This window comes from Nicotiana sylvestris, chromosome 12 (assembly GCF_000393655.2).
Source record: "Nicotiana sylvestris chromosome 12, ASM39365v2, whole genome shotgun sequence".
NCBI lineage: Eukaryota > Viridiplantae > Streptophyta > Magnoliopsida > Solanales > Solanaceae > Nicotiana > Nicotiana sylvestris.
In genome coordinates this window covers 44054002-44071318 of record NC_091068.1, presented here as the reverse complement: position 1 = coordinate 44071318, position 17317 = coordinate 44054002, and the positions used below count along the sequence as shown (strand labels likewise).

The 17317-nt window shown below is 40.8% G+C and overlaps 1 protein-coding gene across 10 annotated transcripts; it reads left to right on the top strand.

Moving 5' to 3' along the window:
- The first annotated feature begins 1881 nt into the window (after positions 1–1881).
- On the top strand, positions 1882–16420 carry LOC104233679 (protein PLANT CADMIUM RESISTANCE 7-like). 10 transcript variants are annotated; one of them, XR_011404364.1, is made up of 9 exons: positions 1882–2317; positions 2596–2667; positions 2767–2976; positions 3086–3213; positions 6999–7067; positions 7901–7963; positions 8512–10003; positions 15210–15278; positions 16160–16420. XR_011404364.1 is itself a non-coding variant. In XM_070165234.1 (5 exons), the coding sequence occupies exons 1-4, from the start codon at positions 2062–2064 to the stop codon at positions 3172–3174; spliced, it is 627 nt and encodes a 208-aa protein (XP_070021335.1). In that variant the 5' UTR covers positions 1882–2061; the 3' UTR covers positions 3175–3213; positions 16160–16420. The 10 variants fall into 10 exon arrangements, 2 of the variants coding, with proteins under 2 accessions (XP_070021335.1, XP_009785412.1); XR_011404363.1 differs by lacking the exon at positions 6999–7067; XR_011404366.1 differs by lacking the exon at positions 8512–10003.
- Positions 16421–17317: the final 897 nt, after the last annotated feature.

The following is a 17317-nucleotide window of genomic DNA, read 5'->3' as shown; positions in this document are numbered from 1 at the left end:
GGTCAGAGAGAGATAGAGAGAGTGCATAACGAACAGAGAGAAAGAAAATATATGGAATGAGCCAACCGACTTTATTTGATATCTATGTTAGCAATATCTACAAAATTCCCTAACTAAAAATGAATAGCTAAACTAGCCTCTTGACAAATTAACTAACTAGCTACTTTACAAGTATACAACCACTGATGACATAATTAATCATCTCAGCACAAGTTTTATTCAAGTCCGACTCTAAATCGGAGTTCAAATCTTAAATATTCATTATCAAATTTGTTTTTACAAAAACTCCAATTTTTTCCACTAGATTTCATCAACCAAAAGCCAAATCAATAATAGAATCACGAATAATAATCAAATCCGAGTTAATAACACTTACCCAATTCAAGTGGGTAAAAATTACCTAAAAAATCGCCCTAATCCAAGCTCCCATCTAAAAAAATATGACAAAATGAATCCAATTCCTCGATTATAATATTCTACCCAGTGATTTCGCACCTGCAGTCCAACTTTCGCTTCTACGAAGTCGAACCTGCGGCCCAAGTCTCGCTTCTGCGAGCTTCACTTAAAATGCCGACCTTCTGCACCTGCCCACGCAGCTCGTGCATCTGCAGCTCCACAATTGCAACCAAACCACGCCCTCTGCAGGAGCAACCTCCCTTGCGCAACTCCAGACTTTTAGTCCCAGACCTTCCATCGCAGGTGCAGACTTCTTACTCGCAGGTGCGACATAGCATCTGTGTACCACACTTTGCAGATGCACCAGCACCAGACCTGCCTAGAAACATCAAAATGATCCAAAACCTATCCAAAATATACCCGAGCCCTTCGGGACCCATTCAATCATACCAACCAATTCCAATACCTTAGCCCAACTTGTCCCAGTACTCAAAATACCACAACTAACATCAAACCTAATAATCGACGACCAAATCACATGTTAAGATTCTCTTAAGTTCACTAACTTCCAAACTTTGAATCAAACGTCTGATTCAAGCCTAACCAATCTGGATTGTGTCCAAACGCACACAAGTCCCAAATGAAAATGCGAACCGATTCCATCTTCCGAAATTAAAATCCAAATCTGATATCATCAAAGTCAACCCCAATCAAACTTGTGAACTCTCCAAACCTCCAAATTTCCAACTTTCGGCCAAAAAATGTTAAAATTTCATAGGAACCTTCAAATTCAATTATGGATATACGCCCAAGTCCAAAATTACCATACGAACCAATTGGAACCATCAAAATAGTGATCCGAGGTTGTTTACCCAAAAGGTCAAACATTGGTAACTCTTATAACTTAATCTTCCAACCAAGGAACTAAGTGTTCCAATTCATTCCAAAACCTTTCCGAAACCAAACGAACCATCCCCGCAAGTCACAAAACAAACAAGCAAGCATACAACAAACATCAAATAGGGAAACAGGGTTCAAATACACAAAACGATCGTTTGTGTGGTTACATAATTACACCTAATTTCATGCTGACCAAGTAATTAATCGGCCATACAAACATACCAAACTGCGTGATTACATCCAAATCCAATTTCAATGTGGCTTTTCAAACATACTCTAAAAGATTTTCATTTGGGAGGGAGGGGGGAGGGGGGGGGGGGGAATTGTAGCATTTTAAAATTCTGAAACGATTCTTAAGAGGCGTATTTTCACAACATTTAATGATTTAATCCTTTATTGTCCTTACTGAATTTATACACTCCTTGAGTTAAAAGATAAATCAAATAAGCAAATGACAAGTGCGCGGGTCACAAAACTCCAAGAATCTGCATACTTAATAACCATCCATTAGTCTTCCACTCCTAAAAGTGTAATCAATTTAGCCATTTTTTCTTTTGGTAAAAAATTAGGAGCCAATGTGGACCTGCCTAGCTACCAAGAAAATTTTTTAAACAAATTCTTGGGGAAAAATAATTCAACTCCCTCGATCAAAAATCAAGAACTAAAGCCCTTACTTCTCTCCCCTCCTCCTTCCTTTTTTCTTCTTGCTATCCCTCTCTTCCATGTCTGTTTTGTCCTGATCTCTGTTTCTGCTAATAATTAACAATGTATCCCCATATAAACTCGAATGGGTATGACCAATTCGCTTCTAAATCATTAGAAAAATCTTCTCAACCATATTTTTACCCTCATTTATTACCTTATGGGTATGGTATGCCCCCAACACAACAACTTCCTCCACCATATGGATCTTCTGGGTCTAATGTATATGTCCAAAGAGCCCCTATTGGAATAACCAAACCAATGCAAGAGACAACTTGGTCAACCAACATTTTTGCATGTTGTAGAGACCCCAAAAATTGTATGTCCCGCCGTTGTTTTTTCCTTCATACATCATTTTGCGTTCTGTATTCTGGTCGGGATTCATTATAAATTGACCAATTTTATGTGTACGGCCAACCTATTGTAACCTTCTTTGTTTATCCGGTGTTGGAATCGACAATATAAGCAAGCTTAGATAGGCTTAGTTTCCTATAATTTTATAAATTGAAGCATAATTATTGTTTTTCTTCTTGATGTATAAATCATTTTCTTATAATTTTATGAATATGCCTAATGATATTTTTCCTTTGTGTATAGGTCTTACAACATGTTTTTGTCCATGTATAACATCCGGGCATGTTACAGAAATTGTCAGTGAAGGACGAACGTGTAAGACAAACAATTAATCCTATGATATATTTGTCGAGCTTTTGAAAATTTGTTTTCGTTTATGTTTATTCTCTAATTTTTTTTTCCTTTTTGGGACAGCATGCATGGAAGGAGTGATAGTAAACTTGTTGCTATGTTGTTGTTTGGCTGCACCCCTTTACACATTTTACAACAGGGTTAAATTGAGAAAAAAGTTCAAGTTGGAAGGGAACGGCGTTCTTGATTGCATTACTCATACACTTTGCTGTTATTGTGCATTGTGTCAAGAGTATCGTGAGCTTCATCGTCAAGGATTTGACCCTAGTCTTGGTAATTTTCTCATATTCACAATTATAGTAACAGGGAAAAATTAAAATATTAGCGTAAACGTAACCAAAAATGAGTGTTATCCTAATATTTTGTAAATTGATATGTTCAGGATGGGCAGAAAATATTGAGAGACAAAGCCATGCTGTTGCTGTTTTCACTATCACGCCACCTCAAGTTCAAGAAGCAATGAAAAGATAGATAAGATCTCGAATATTTTTCGACCAGTTAATTGTCAAGGTAAGAATTATGAAGTTTTCTTCTAAAAATATGGACTATCTTGTTTCTGGGTAAGGAGTGTTTTATCCCTTAATAATTAAATCTATCTTCTTAATAGACTAGACAAACCAGTAATTTCCTAATTCTACATGCCTGAAAAACAAAAAGAAAAATTACTTTTTTGATGTTTAAACTAGGGTTTTTTATCGGGCGGATTGGGTAGATATTTATGTTTAACGGTTCGGCTTATCGGTTACCGGTTTGTAAATGTACTAATCCGCTAGCTACCCAATAAGATATTAGGCGGATTGGTATCGGATTAGCGATAATCAAGCAGATATCGACCGGTTATTTATCGGCTAAATCAAATTGACAATAAAAATTACATAAATAAATAAGATATTAAACAATAGATAGACGATCCAATCACAATCACACTCTAATATGTTTGAAGCTCTCATTGTTAATGGTAATTTCTTCTTCTTTAATTCTTTTACAATAAGCAAGTTAAAAATACACATTGGGGATATCTTAACCAGTAATAGAAGCTCAGTTATAATATTAATTAAATCCCTTATAATATTAATTAAATCCCTTATAATATTAAATGTACTTTCTTAATAGACAAGTCAAACCAGTAGTTTCCTAGTTCTGGATGCTTAAATTTATTATACTGACTAGTATTAAGCAGTAATGTGTAATCCCTCTATGCAAAATATATAGCTTGTTATATATATTACTTACCAAATATAATGACCTTTTTTGGGAAATGAGCTTTTTAATAATACATTTTTAATGCTCTAAATTTCTTGCTTTCTGTTAATTGTAAATAGATAAGTATTGTTTATAAAATTAAAAGTAATGTTTGAAATTTGACCAGACCGAGTCATATCATTCTTTGATCCATAAGGGAAATGTAAACTTGATGAAATGCATAAAATTAATACTCCCCCCCCCCCGTCTCATTTAACGTGATGTAATTTGATTAGACACATAATTTAAGAAAGAATGAACAATTATTGAAATTTATGATTTAAAATAAGCCACAAATATTATGTAACTATAAATCATATTATTAATGATATGACGGAAAGTTTAAAGTTAAATTATATTTCAAACATAAAAATACATCATTCTTTATTAGACAGACAAATGAAGAAAGGGACAAGAGTAATGTTTAATTTAATGTTGGGTTTAAACCAACTCATATGCGTGACTATTCTTATTGTTACTGCTGCTGTTATATCTTAGAGATTTTTACATTGTTGGTCATTAATAAAAAGCTATTTTAATAAAGAGCTATTTTATAATTACTTTTATCATTTTATTTTTTTCCCTCAATATAGATGGATTCTCAAATAGCTTGTGATCACCAGAACTATCCACTTGATTAACTTCTTGAAATAGGAAAAACAATTTTGGATTTTTCATTTATTGCCCACTCCAAGTAGATAGAGATCGATTTCAATCTAGCATTTGCATAAAGAGGAAGAGATCTACAACATGTTTTGCCTTTGTATGTATATAGGTTGTAAAACTCAGTTCTTGGATTTCAGCGTTCCTTCGATGTCCAACTCACATACATTATAATTTACACACACAAGATACACACCCTCTCTCCGAATAAACTGGTCTTATGTTAAAGGACATGCATAAACCGAGTTGAATATCTATATACCTAAGGGAAATATGATTTGCAAAGTAGGATACAAAAGTTCATATCTTTATAATGGAAAGCTCATATTCATATCTTTATAATGGAAAGCTCATATAATTCATGGACGAACAGTGGAGTTCATAAAAGAAACCAAAGAAAGATCTCTGGGGCTTGCTATCGTAATCTCTTCTCATAATGTATATGAGAAAGAGTGACGAACTTAATTTTACTACCGAAATTAGGATCATGTCACAATGCTTAGGTGGTTTGAACCATCCAAGCAAGCATATTTGAATTTTAATTTTTTTTCCAAATTTCCGTTTATAAATGGATATGAAGCCACTCCACTACCATATAATAATGCCCCATAATAATGTTTGGGGATGTCATTGTATTTATAAATCAGTACATAATTATAAAATGCAAGAATACCCTTATTTAGAAGGGTAACATATAACAATTCATAGGCAAATATGGTAAAATATATATGTATATCAACACGCCCCCTCAATCGAGTATGAGGACATACCAAGATTGTCTCGGAGAGTCTTAAATCGATGATAGGAGAGGCCCTTCATAAGAATGTAAGCTAGTTGGCGCTCCGTTGGTAGATAATGAACAAGAATAGATCTAGAGGCTACACATTCTTGTATAAAGTGATAATCAACTACACGATGCTTTGTACGAGATTGCTATATAGGATTCATCGTAAGATATAGGCACTTACACTATCACAAAATTAGATGAGTGGGCGCATCAAAGAGATTGTGACGACCCGGCCAGTCGTCTTAAGAATTAATGCCCCGATCCCCTATTAACTATTTTTCCCGAGTTTATTTCTGCTATTTTAATTTGCCGGGATGTTCGGTTTTGAGTTTCGGAGAGTTTTGGGACACTTAGTCCCTAAATGAGAGCTTAAGTGTTGAAAGGTTGGCCGTAGTCGGAACAATGTGAAGACGGCCTCGGAATGGAAGTCTGATGGTTTCGTTAGCTCCGTTGGGTTATTTCGGGGTTAGGAGCGTGTTCGTATTGTGTTTTGGAGGTTCGTAGCTAATTTAGGCTTGAAATGCCGAAAGTTGAATTTTTGAAGTTTCTGGTTCGATAGCGAGATTTTGATCTGAGGGTCGAAATGGAATTCCTAAAGTTGCAGTAGTTCCGTTGTGTCATTTGGGATGTGTGTGCAAAATTTTAGGTCATTCGGACGTGGGTTGGTTATGTTTTTGATCAAAAGCGGAATTCGGAAGGTTTTAGAAACTTAGACTTGAATCCGATGTGTTTTGGTTGATTTGATGTTGTTTGAAGTGTTTTGAAGATTGGTACAAGTTTGAATAAGGTATTAGGTGATGTTGTACTTTTGGTTGAGGTCCCGGGGGTCTCGGGGTGATTTCGGATAGTTAACAGAGAGTTTGGAATTTTTGAGAAAGCTTCAGATTTTCTGCTGCTGTTTTTTCCGCACCTGCGGATTGGGGACCGTAGCTGCGATGTCGCGGATGCGGGGAAAAGGAGCGCAGAAGCGGAAAGAGCCTGGGAAGGCTGGAACCGCAGAAGCGGCTTAGGGGCTGCATCTGCGATGCCGCAGATGCGAAAAAGGGAACGCAGAAGCGAAAATTGGGACTTAAGTGAAAAACCACAGATGCAGTTCAAGGACCGTAATTGCGGTACCGTAGAAGTGGAAATTGGGCCGCAGATGCGAAAATGCCTAGGCCAGAACATATAAATAGTTGCCTTCGCGAATTTGAGCAATTCTTTCACCATTTTCATCCGGGTTTGAAGCTTTAGAGAGAGATTTTTGAGGAAAACAAAGGGGAATCACTTGGAGGTAACATCCTTGACTTCATAACTCGTTTTTATGTGATTAAAGGTCTAATTAGTGGCGAAATTTTTTGGGAAAAAGGGTAATTAGGGCTTGTGTTTAAGAGACCTTTAAATGAGGATTTAAGGGGCCATTTAGACTACGATTTCAGTGTTCTTGTTATGTAAAGTTTCGTGAGAGTTTGAGAATTCTGAAAATGTAAATTTCATCTGATTTCGAGACGCGAGCCCGAGGGGTGTTTTGGTCATTTTACATAATTTCACGTATTAGCTTAGACTTTAATTTTAGAATCAGTTACTTGAAGTGTTATTTATATTATGCAATTGAATTGAATAGATTGGCCATTTGGAGTCTAGTACTCGTGGCAAGAACGTGGTCTCGGGTTGATTTTTGAGCCGGTTCGAGGTAAGTGGCTTGTCTAACCTTGTGTGGGGGACCTTCCCCTTTGGATTTATATATTTGGTAATTAAAATGCCTTGTACGTGAGGTGACGAGTGCGTACTTGTGCAAATTGTTGGAAATCCGGTTTTCTTTAAGTATTGATTATTATGTTTCTTTTCCGACTTTCATTACTTGTACTATTAAGCCTGTTGTTAGCTTAGGAAAGCATGTTTAAGTGATTTATTTGCTTTAATTGTCCAACATGTTTACCAGAACTCTGTGCAGCATGCTAGGCTAGAATTAATTGTTTCCTTAATATGAAATTTCCATTTCTGAAAATTTTCTTGTTGCTGTTGTGTATTTATTTTGGGACTACGGATGTGGGATTCCGGTAGATCCCCCTGCATAGTTATATGGAACTACAGTAATGCACCCGATAGATTCCCCCAGTACAGGGTATTTTCATTTGGGACTACGGAACGAGATTTCGGTACATCCCCGCGCACTATGAGTTGGACTATGGGACGGTATCCCGGAAGACTTAATGGATATGTGTATTTGGGGCTACATGACGATATCCTGGGAGATCCCGGATCGATATTATTGGTGCTGAGCTGTACTTTCTTTCTGTGTTTACCTCGCTTCTATATAGTTGTTGCTATCCTGTATATCATGTTACTTTCACTGCCGTATTTCATTATACTGTTCTATTCTATACTGTCGAACTTTATGTTTTTGTTTAATCTCTATAGGGCTCTGACCTTCCTTGTCACTACTCGACCAAGGTTAGGCTTGACACTTACTGAGTACCGCTGTGGTGTACTTATGCCCTTTCTGCGCATGTTTTTCATGTGCAGATCCAGGTACCGCTACTCAAGCCTACCATAGTTCAGGGAGGAAACTGCTCTAGAGACTTCGAGGTACATCTGCCGTGTCCACAGACCGAGAAGTCCCTTTCTATTCTAGCTGTTAAACATTGCCCTTATGTATTTTTCTTTCTTGTTAGATATTTTGGAGTTAGACTGCTAGATATTCCAAAGGCTTGTGTTTCTGTGAGTTTCCGGGTTTTGGGATAGTGTACTGCTTTTGAGAATGTTGTGTTATATATACCGAGCGACATTCTAACTATTTTTCCATTCAGTTATTGTGGCTTTTGATTATTTCTTCCGCAAGTTTCGTTTATGTTCCGCATTTGTTAGGCTTACCTAGTCGTAGAGACTAGGTGCCGTCACGGCAGTTCACGGAGGGTGAACGGGGGTCGTGACATGTTGGTATCAGAGCTTCAGGTTCATAGGAGTCATAGATCACAAACCGGTTTATTAGAGTCTCGTTGATCGGTACAGAAACGTCTGTACTTATCTACGAGAGGCTATGCAACTGTTAGGAAAATTTCCACTTCATTTGATTGCCTTGTCGAGCGATATTTTGACATCACAATTCTAAACTTCTGTCTTCTATTCTCTCACAGATGGGGAGGACACGTGCTACTCGAGATGATCAGGCACCCGTGCCCCCTACTGCAGCCATTAGAGGCCAGGGCCTGGGTAGAGGCCGAGGACGCGCATATGGTGCAGCCAGAGCCCCTACGCGAGCTACCGCCAATGTACCACCAGCAGTTCCAGCTGAAGTCCAGGCACCTGACATGCCTACTGCTACTACTACTACTCCAGCTCTTCAGGAGACTTTGGCGCAGTTCATGAGCATGTACATCACCTTGGCTCAGGCAGGGTTACTCCTCATTGCTGCAGCCATATCCTAGACTGGGGGAGGAGCATAGAGTCCCGCCGCCCGTACTCCTGAGCAGCGAATTCATGTTGAGCAAGTCCCTGAGATTATTCCTGTGCCGCCTGCAGTGCCGGTTCAGCCCGAGGACAGGGCAACGACTTTCGAGGATGAGTAGCTGAGGCTTGAGAGGTTCAAGAAGTACAAGCTTCCTGTATTTAATGGTCTAGCATCAGATGATTCTTTGGGATTTCTAGATGAGTGTTACCGCATTCTCCGTACCATTGGTATATATGGATAGAGTGGGGTTTCCTTCACTACTTTCTAGCTTCGAGGGGCCGCCTACGAGTGGTGGCGCACCTATGAGTTAGATAGTCCAGATGAGGCTGCTTTACTGACTTGGGCTCAGTTTTCAGATTTGTTCCTGAGAGAGTATGTTCCTCAGAGACTCAGGGACGCATGGCGCGCAGAGTTTGAGCATTTGCGCCCGGGTACTATGACTATCTTAGAGTATGCTATCTGTTACACTAGCTTGGCTAGACATGTCCCAGCCTGGGTTTCTACTGTCCGCGAGAGGGTTCACCGGTTTATTGAGGGCCTTATTCCCAGCATCAGATCTAGCATGGCTCGTGAGTTGGAGATGGATATTTCTTATCAGCAGGTGGTGAGCATTGCTAGGAGGATTGAGGGTATGCATGCTAGGGATAGAGAGGACAGGAAGGCCAAGAGGTCTCGAGAGTCGGGCCACTTCTCTGGTGCCCGTGCCTCAGCTGCAGGACATCATGGTAGGGGTTATATGAGTCGCCCTGTTCATTCAGCTCTTCCAGTAGCCAGTAGTGCTCCATCTCCTCCTAGGCCTTAGGAGCTTTATTATGCACCTCCGGTTTCTAGCGTGCCTCCTGTGCGGGGTGCTTTCCGAGGTCAGTCCAGCAGACCCCGCTCTAGCCAGTCACAGCCATCACGTCCTCCCAGAGCTTGTTTTGACTGTGGTGACATACGCCATATGGTGACGGATTTCCCCAGACATGGGAGGGGTGCACCTCCACAGACTTCTCAGCCACAACGTGCCCCGCAGAGTTCTCAGGCTATGGTTACGACTCCAGTTGCTACCCCACCTACTCAGCCAGCTAGAGGTGGAGGTCAGGGAGGTAGAGGTCGCCCTAGAGGGGGAGGCCAAGCCATATACTATGCCCTTCCTGCCCGTACCGAGGTTGTTGCCTCCGATTCTGTCATCACAGGTATTATACTGGTTTGTCACAGAGATGCAACAGTTCTATTCGATCTAGGATCCACTTACTCTTATGCGTCTTCTTATTTTGCTCCGCATCTGGGTGTACCTCGGGATTTTTTGAGTTCCCCTATTTATGTTTCAACCCCGGTGGGAGATTCTCTTGTTGTGGACCACGTTTATAGGTTGTGTTTGGTTGCTCTTAGTGGTTTTGAGACCACAACCGATTTATTGTTACTCAGCATGGTTGATTTGATATTATCTTGGGCACAGACTGGTTGTCGCCCCATTATGCTATTCTTGATTGTCACGCCAAAACCGTGACGATGGCTATGCCAGGTATACCGTGTTTGAGTGGAGGGGTGCTTTAGATCACACTCCCAGTAGAGTTATTTCTTTTCTTAAAGCTCAGCGTATGGTTGAGAAGGGATGTGACGCGTATTTAGCTTCTGTAAGAGATGTCAGTATTGATACCCCTTCAGTTGATTCAGTCCCAGTAGTACGGGATTTTCGGATGTGTTTCGAGCTGACATTCCGGGCATGCCATCTGATAGAGATATTGATTTTGGCATTGATCTATTGCCGGGCACTCATCCCATTTCTATCCCTACATATCGTATGGCTCCTCCTGAGTTGAAGGATGTGAAGGATCAATTACAGGAATTGCTTGATAAGGGTTTTATCCGGCCCAGTGTATCACCTTGGGGTGCTTCTGTCTTGTTTGTGAAGAAGAAGGATGGTTCTATGCGTATGTGTATCGATTATCGCCAGTTGAACAAGGTTACAATGAAGAACCGCTATCCTTTGCCTCGTATTGATGATCTATTTGACCAGCTTTAGGGCGCACAGTTGTTTTCTAAGATTGATTTGCGCTTAGGTTACCATCAGTTGAAGATTCGGGAGCCAGATATCCCGAAGACTGCTTTCAGGACTCAGTATAGTCATTAAGAGTTCCTTGTCATGTCATTTGGGCGGACCAATGCCCCATCAGCCTTTATGCATTTGATGCACAGTGTGTTCCGACCATATCTTGACTCATTCGTCATTGTCTTTATTGATGACATTCTGATGTATTCCCGGAGTCGGGAAGATCATGAGTAGCACCTAAGGACTGTGCTTCAGACTTTGAGAGAGAAACAACCGGCATTGCAAGCAAATATAAAGCCCCCGCCCCTTTGAGCCGGAAAGCGTACCGGCTGTTTGAGTCGCGAAAGGGCCACTTGCTTAATATTATTAGATATATAATAATAATAGATTGATAATATTATATTACATATCTATCTATAAACAAAAATAAAAAACAAAAATAAAGAAAATCATTTTTTTATAAAACTCTTCATTCCTGGGAAGAGGAAGAAGCAGATAGGACAAAGGCCTTCTCTTTCCGTCCGCTCTTCCCAAAGTGAGCGAATTGCGTGTAGAGATCCGTATGGGCTTATAATTTAATTGGTTGAAACGTACCGCTCATAACGGTGATATTGTAGGTTCGAGAAAGTTATATGCTAAGTTCTCGAAATGTGAGTTTTGGTTGGATTCAGTGGCATGTCTAGGCCACGTGGTATCAAGTGAGGGTATTCAGGTGGATCCGAAGAAGATAGAGACCGTGCAGAGTTGGCCCAGACCATCCTCAGCTACAGAGATCCGCAGTTTCCTTGGCTTGGCGGGTTACTACCGTCGTCTTTTTGAGGGATTTTCATCGATTACAACCCCTATGACCAGGCTGACCTAGAAGGGTGCTCATTCCAGTAGACAGAGGAGTGTGAGGCGAGCATTTAGAAGCTCAAGACGGCTTTGACCGCAACCCCACTTTTGATGTTGCCCATAAGTTCGAGGTCTTATACGGTCTATTGTGATGCCTCGAGGGTTGGCCTCGGAGCGGTGTTGATGCAGGATGGTAGGGTGATTACCTACGCGTCCAGACAATTGAAGATACATGAGAAAAACTACCCTATTCACGACCTTAAGTTAGCTTCCATTGTTCATGCCCTGAAGATTTAGCGCCATTATTTATATGGGGTTCCTTATGCGATTTATACTGACCATCAGAGCTTGCATCACCTGTTCAAGTAAAAGGATCTAAATTTGTGCCAGAGGAGATGGTTAGAGTTGCTGAAGGACTATGATATCACTTTTTTGTATCACCCGGGCAAGGCCAATGTAGTGGCTGATGCCTTGAGTCGCCGGGCAGAGAGTTTGGGGAGTTTGGCATATTTCCCAGCATCGGAGAGGCCTACGACAATGGATGTTTAGGCCTTAGCCAACCAGTTTATGACATTGGATCTTTTAGAGCCCAGTCGGGTTTTAGCTTACGTGGTTTCTCAGTCTTTCTTATTTGATCGTATCAGGGAGCGGCAATATGATGACCCTAATTTGCTTATCCTCAAGGACAAAGTTCAACACGGTGATGCCAAAGATGTGACTATTGGTGATGATGGGGTATTGGGGATGCAGGGTCGGATTTGTGTACCCAATGTTGATGGGCTGCGAGAGTTGGTTCTAGAGGAGGCCCATAGTTCGCGGTATTCCATCCATCCGGGTGCCGCAAAGATGTATCAGGATTTGAGGCAACACTATTAGTGGAGGCGGATGAATAAAGATATAGTTGGATTCGTAACTCGATGTCTCAACTGTCAGTAGGTGAAGTATAAGCACCAAAGACCAGGTGGGTTGCTTCAGCAGATAGAGATTCTGGAGTAGAAGTGGGAGCAGATCACCATGGACTTTATAGTTGGACTCCCACGGACTTTGAGGAAGTTTGATGCTATTTGGGCGATTGTGGATCGGCTGACCAAGTCCGCTCATTTCATTCCTGTGTGTACTACTTATTCTTCAGAGCAGTTGGCGGAGATTTATATCCGAGAGATTATTCTCCTACATGGTATTCCAGTGTCCATCATTTTAGATAGACGTACTCAGTTCACATCACGATTCTGGAGGGCCAGACAGCATGAGTTGGTTATTCGGGTGGAGTTGAGTACAACATTTCACCCTCAGATGGACGGACAGTCCGAGTGCACTATTTAGATTCTTGAGGATATGCTCCGTGCGTGTGTGATTGAGTTTGGAGGGTCTTGGGATCAGTTCTTGCCATTGGCGGAGTTTGCTTACAACAACAGCTATCAATCCAGCATTCATATACACCGTATAAGGCTTTATATGGTAGGCGGTGTAGATCTCCGGTGGGGTGGTTTGAGCCAGGTGAGGCTAGACTATTGGGCATAGGCTTGGTTCAGGATGCTTTGGAGAAGGTTAAGGTGATTTAGGATAGACTCCGTACAACCCAGTCCAGACAGAAGAGTTACGCGTACTAGAAGGTTCGCGATATTTCCTATATGGTTGGAGAGCGGGTTCTGCTTTGGGTTTCGCCTATGAAGGGCGTTATGAGGTTTGGGAAGAAAGGGAAGTTGCGCCCAAGGTTTATTGGCCCTTTTGAGATATTGAGGCGTATTGGGGGGGTTGCTTATGAGCTTACCTTACCTCCCAGCTTGGCAGGGGTTCATCCAGTATTTTATGTTTCGATACTCCGGGGGTATCATGGTAACCCGTCACACATGTTGGATTTCAGTTCAGTCGAGTTCGACAAGGATCTATCTTATGTTGAGGAGCCAGTGGCAATATTGGACAGGCATGTCAGAAAGTTGAGATCAAAGAACATTGCATCAGTGAAGGTTCAGTGGCGGGGTCAGCTGGTCGAGGAGGCAACATAGGAGACCGAGCAGGATATGCGCAGCCGTTACCCTCAACTTTTCACTAATTTAGGTATGTCTATATGCTCGTTCGAGGATGAACGAATGTTTAAGTGTAGGAGGATGTGACAACCCGGCCGGTCGTCTTATAAATTAATGCCCCGATCCCTTATTAACTACTTTCCCTGAGTTTATTTATGCTATTTTGATTTGCCGGGATGTTCGGTTTTAAGTTTCGGAGAGTTTTGGGACACTTAGTCCCTAAATGAGATCTTAAGTGTTGGAAGGTTGGCTGTAGTCCGAATAGTGTGAAGACGGCCTCGAAATGGAAATCTGATGGTTCCCTTAGCTCCATTTAATGATTTCGGGGTTAGGAGCATATTCGGATTGTGTTTTGGAGGTCCGTAGCTAATTTAGGCTTGAAATGCCGAAGGTTGAATTTTTGAAGTTTCCGGTTCAATTGCGAGATGTTGATACGAGGGTCAGAATGGAATTTTGAGAGTTGTAGTAGTTCCGTTGTGTCATTTGGGATGTGTGTGCAAAATTTCAGGTCATTCAGACATGGGTTGGTTGGGTTTTTTATCAAAAGCGGAATTCGGAAGATTTTAGAAACTTAGGCTTGAATCCGATGTGTTTTGGTTGATTTGATATTGTTTGAAGTGTTTTGAAGATTGGTACAAGTTTGAATAAGGTATTAGGTGATGTTTGGGCTTTTGGTTGAGGTCCCGGGGGTCTCGGTGTGATTTTGGATAGTTAATAGAGAGTTTGGAATTTTTGAGAAAGCTTGAGATTTTCTGCTTCTGTTTTATCCGCACCTGCAGATTGGGGACCTCAGGTGCGATGCCGCAGATGTAGGGAAAAGGAGCGCAGAAGCGGAAAGAGCCTGGGAAGGCTGGAACCGTAGAAGAGGCTTAGGGGCCGCATCTACGATGCCGCAGATGCGAAAAAAGGGATCGCAAATGTGAAAAAGGGATCGCAGAAGCGAAAATTGGGACTTAAGTGATAAACTGCAGATGCAGTTCAAAGACCGCAAATGTTGTACAGCAGAAGTGGAAATTAGGCCGCAGATGCGAAAATGCCTGGGCCAGAACATATAAATAGTTGCCATTGCGAATTTGAGAAATTCTTTCACTATTTTCATCCGGGTTTGAAGCTTTTGAGAGAGATTTTTGAGGAAAACAAAGGGGAATCACTTGGAGGTAACATCCTTGACTTCATAACTCATTTTTATGTGATTAAAAGCCTAATTAGTGGTGAAAATTTTTGGGGAAAAAGGGTAATTTGGGATTGAGTTTAGGAGACCTTTAAATAAGGATTTGAGGGGCTATTCGGACTCCGATTTCAGTGTTCTTGTTATGTATAGATTCGTGAGAGTATGAGGTTTCTGAAAATATAAATTTCATCTAATTCCGAGACGTGAGCCCGAGGGGTATTTTGGTCATTTTACATAATTTCACGTATTAGCTTAGACTTTAATTTTAGAATCAGTTACTTGAAGTGCTATTTACATTATGCAATTGAATTTAATAGATTGGGGATTTGGAGTCGAGTACTCATGGCAAGAACGTGGTCTCGGGTTGATTTTTGAGCCGGTTCGAGGTAAGTGGCTTGTCTAACCTTGTGTGGGGGACCTTCCCCTTAGGATTTATATATTTGGTAATTAAAATGCCTTGTACGTGAGGTGACGAGTGCGTACTTGTGCAAATTGTTGGAAATCCGATTTTCTTTAAGTATTGATTAGTATGTTTCTTTTCCAGCTTTCATTACTTGTACTATAAAGCCCGTTGTTAGCTAGGAAAGCATGTCTAAGTGATTTATTTGCTTTAATTGTCCAACCTGTTTACCTGAACTCTATGCAGCATGCTAGGCTAGAATTAATTGTTGCCTTAATATGAAATTTCCATTTCTGAATATTTTCTTGCTGTTGTTGTGTATTTATTTTGGGACTACGGATGTGGGATTTTGGTAGCTCCCTTTGTCTGTTTATTTTGGGACTACGGATGTGGGATTCAAGTTGATCCCCCTGCATAGTTATATGGAACTACGGAAATGTACCTGGTAGATTCCCCCAGTACTAGGTATTAACATTTGGGACTACTAAACGGGATTCTGGTAGATTCCCGCTCACTATGAGTTGGACTACGGGACGGTATCCCGGGAGACTTATCGGATATGTGTATTTGGGACTACAGGACGGTATCCTGGGAGATCCCCGATCGGTATTATTGGTGCTAAGCTGTACTTTCTTTCCGTGTTTACCTCGCTTTTGTATAGTTGTTGTTGTCATGTATATCATATGTTACTTTCATTGCCGTATTTCATTATACTGTTCTATTCTATACTGTCGAACTTTATATTTTTGTTTAATCTCAGTAGGGCCCTGACATTCCTCGTCACTACCCGACCGAGGTTAGGCTTGGCACTTACTGCGTACCGTGTGGTGTACTCAAGCCCTTTCTTCGCATGTTTTTCATGTGCAGATCCAGGTACCGCTACTCTGGCCTACCATCCTTGAGGGAGGCGACTGCTCTAGAGACTTCGACGTACATCTGTCGCGTCCGTAGACCGAGAAGTCCCTTTCTATTCTAGTTGTTAAACATTGCCCTTCTGTATTTTTTTTCTTGTTAAATATTCTGGGGTTAGACTGTTAGATATTGCAAAGGCTTGTGTTTCTGTGAGTTTTCGGGTTTTGGGATAGTGTACTAGTTTTGAGAACGTTGTGTTGTATATGTCGAGCAATATTCTAATTATTTTTCCATTTAGTTATTTTGGCTATTGATTATTTCTTCCGCAAGTTTCATTTATGTTCCGCATTTGTTAGGCTTACCTAGTCGTAGAGACTAGGTGCCGTCACGACAGTTCATAGAGGGCGAACTGGGGTCGTGACAGAGATAAGTATGCAAATCTCGTAGCAACTGTTGGAACCCTAATACCTCAGCTACAGTATGAGCCATGGCACGATACTCAGTCTCGGTACTAGAGCGAGAGACAATGTGTTGTTTCTTAGAAGATCAAGATATAAGATTTGGACCCAAGAAAAGCAGGGATCCAGTGCTAGACTGATGAGTATCAGAATAACCAGCCCAATCAGAATTAGAATATGTAGTAAGAGAACAAGTAGTAATTGGTGTCAACAAAAATCCAAAATTAAGAGTACCAGCAATATAATACAAAATGTATTTAAAAGCAACAAAGTGAGTAGAAGTAGGATTATGTAAGTGTTGACTAGCTGTGTTTACTACAAAAACAATATCAGGCCGAGTCAGAGTTAAATACTGTAAAGCACTCACTAGACTACAGTATAAAGTACAATCAACAACAGTAGAGCCCTCAATAGTGCCATATCAGAAGAAGATGGAATGGAGACAGGCTTAGGCTGTAACAAACCAACACGATCAAGAATATCTCTAGAATACTTACTCCGAGGGGGATACAAACCAATTACCAACCGAGTGACATGAATAACCAAAAAAATGAAGATCACCAAGATCAGTAATAGAAAACTCAGAATTAAGTAATTTTGAAAACAAGGATAATAAGCGAGGATTGGAGCAGTAATGTAAGGCTCCGAAAAATTTCGCTAAATAATTTAAGATTTCGTGGTGCCAAGGTAGGCTAATTATTTTATTTTGTATGCA

Coding starts and splice junctions, on each gene's coding strand:
- LOC104233679 (XM_070165234.1), top strand. CDS start 2,062: ATGTATCCCCATATAAACTCGAATGGGTATGACCAATTCGCTTCTAAA. Junction 2,318..2,595: donor TTGTAGAGACCCCAAAAATT/GTATGTCCCGCC, acceptor CTTTGTGTATAG/GTCTTACAACATGTTTTTGT. Junction 2,668..2,766: donor TGTCAGTGAAGGACGAACGT/GTAAGACAAACA, acceptor TTTTTGGGACAG/CATGCATGGAAGGAGTGATA.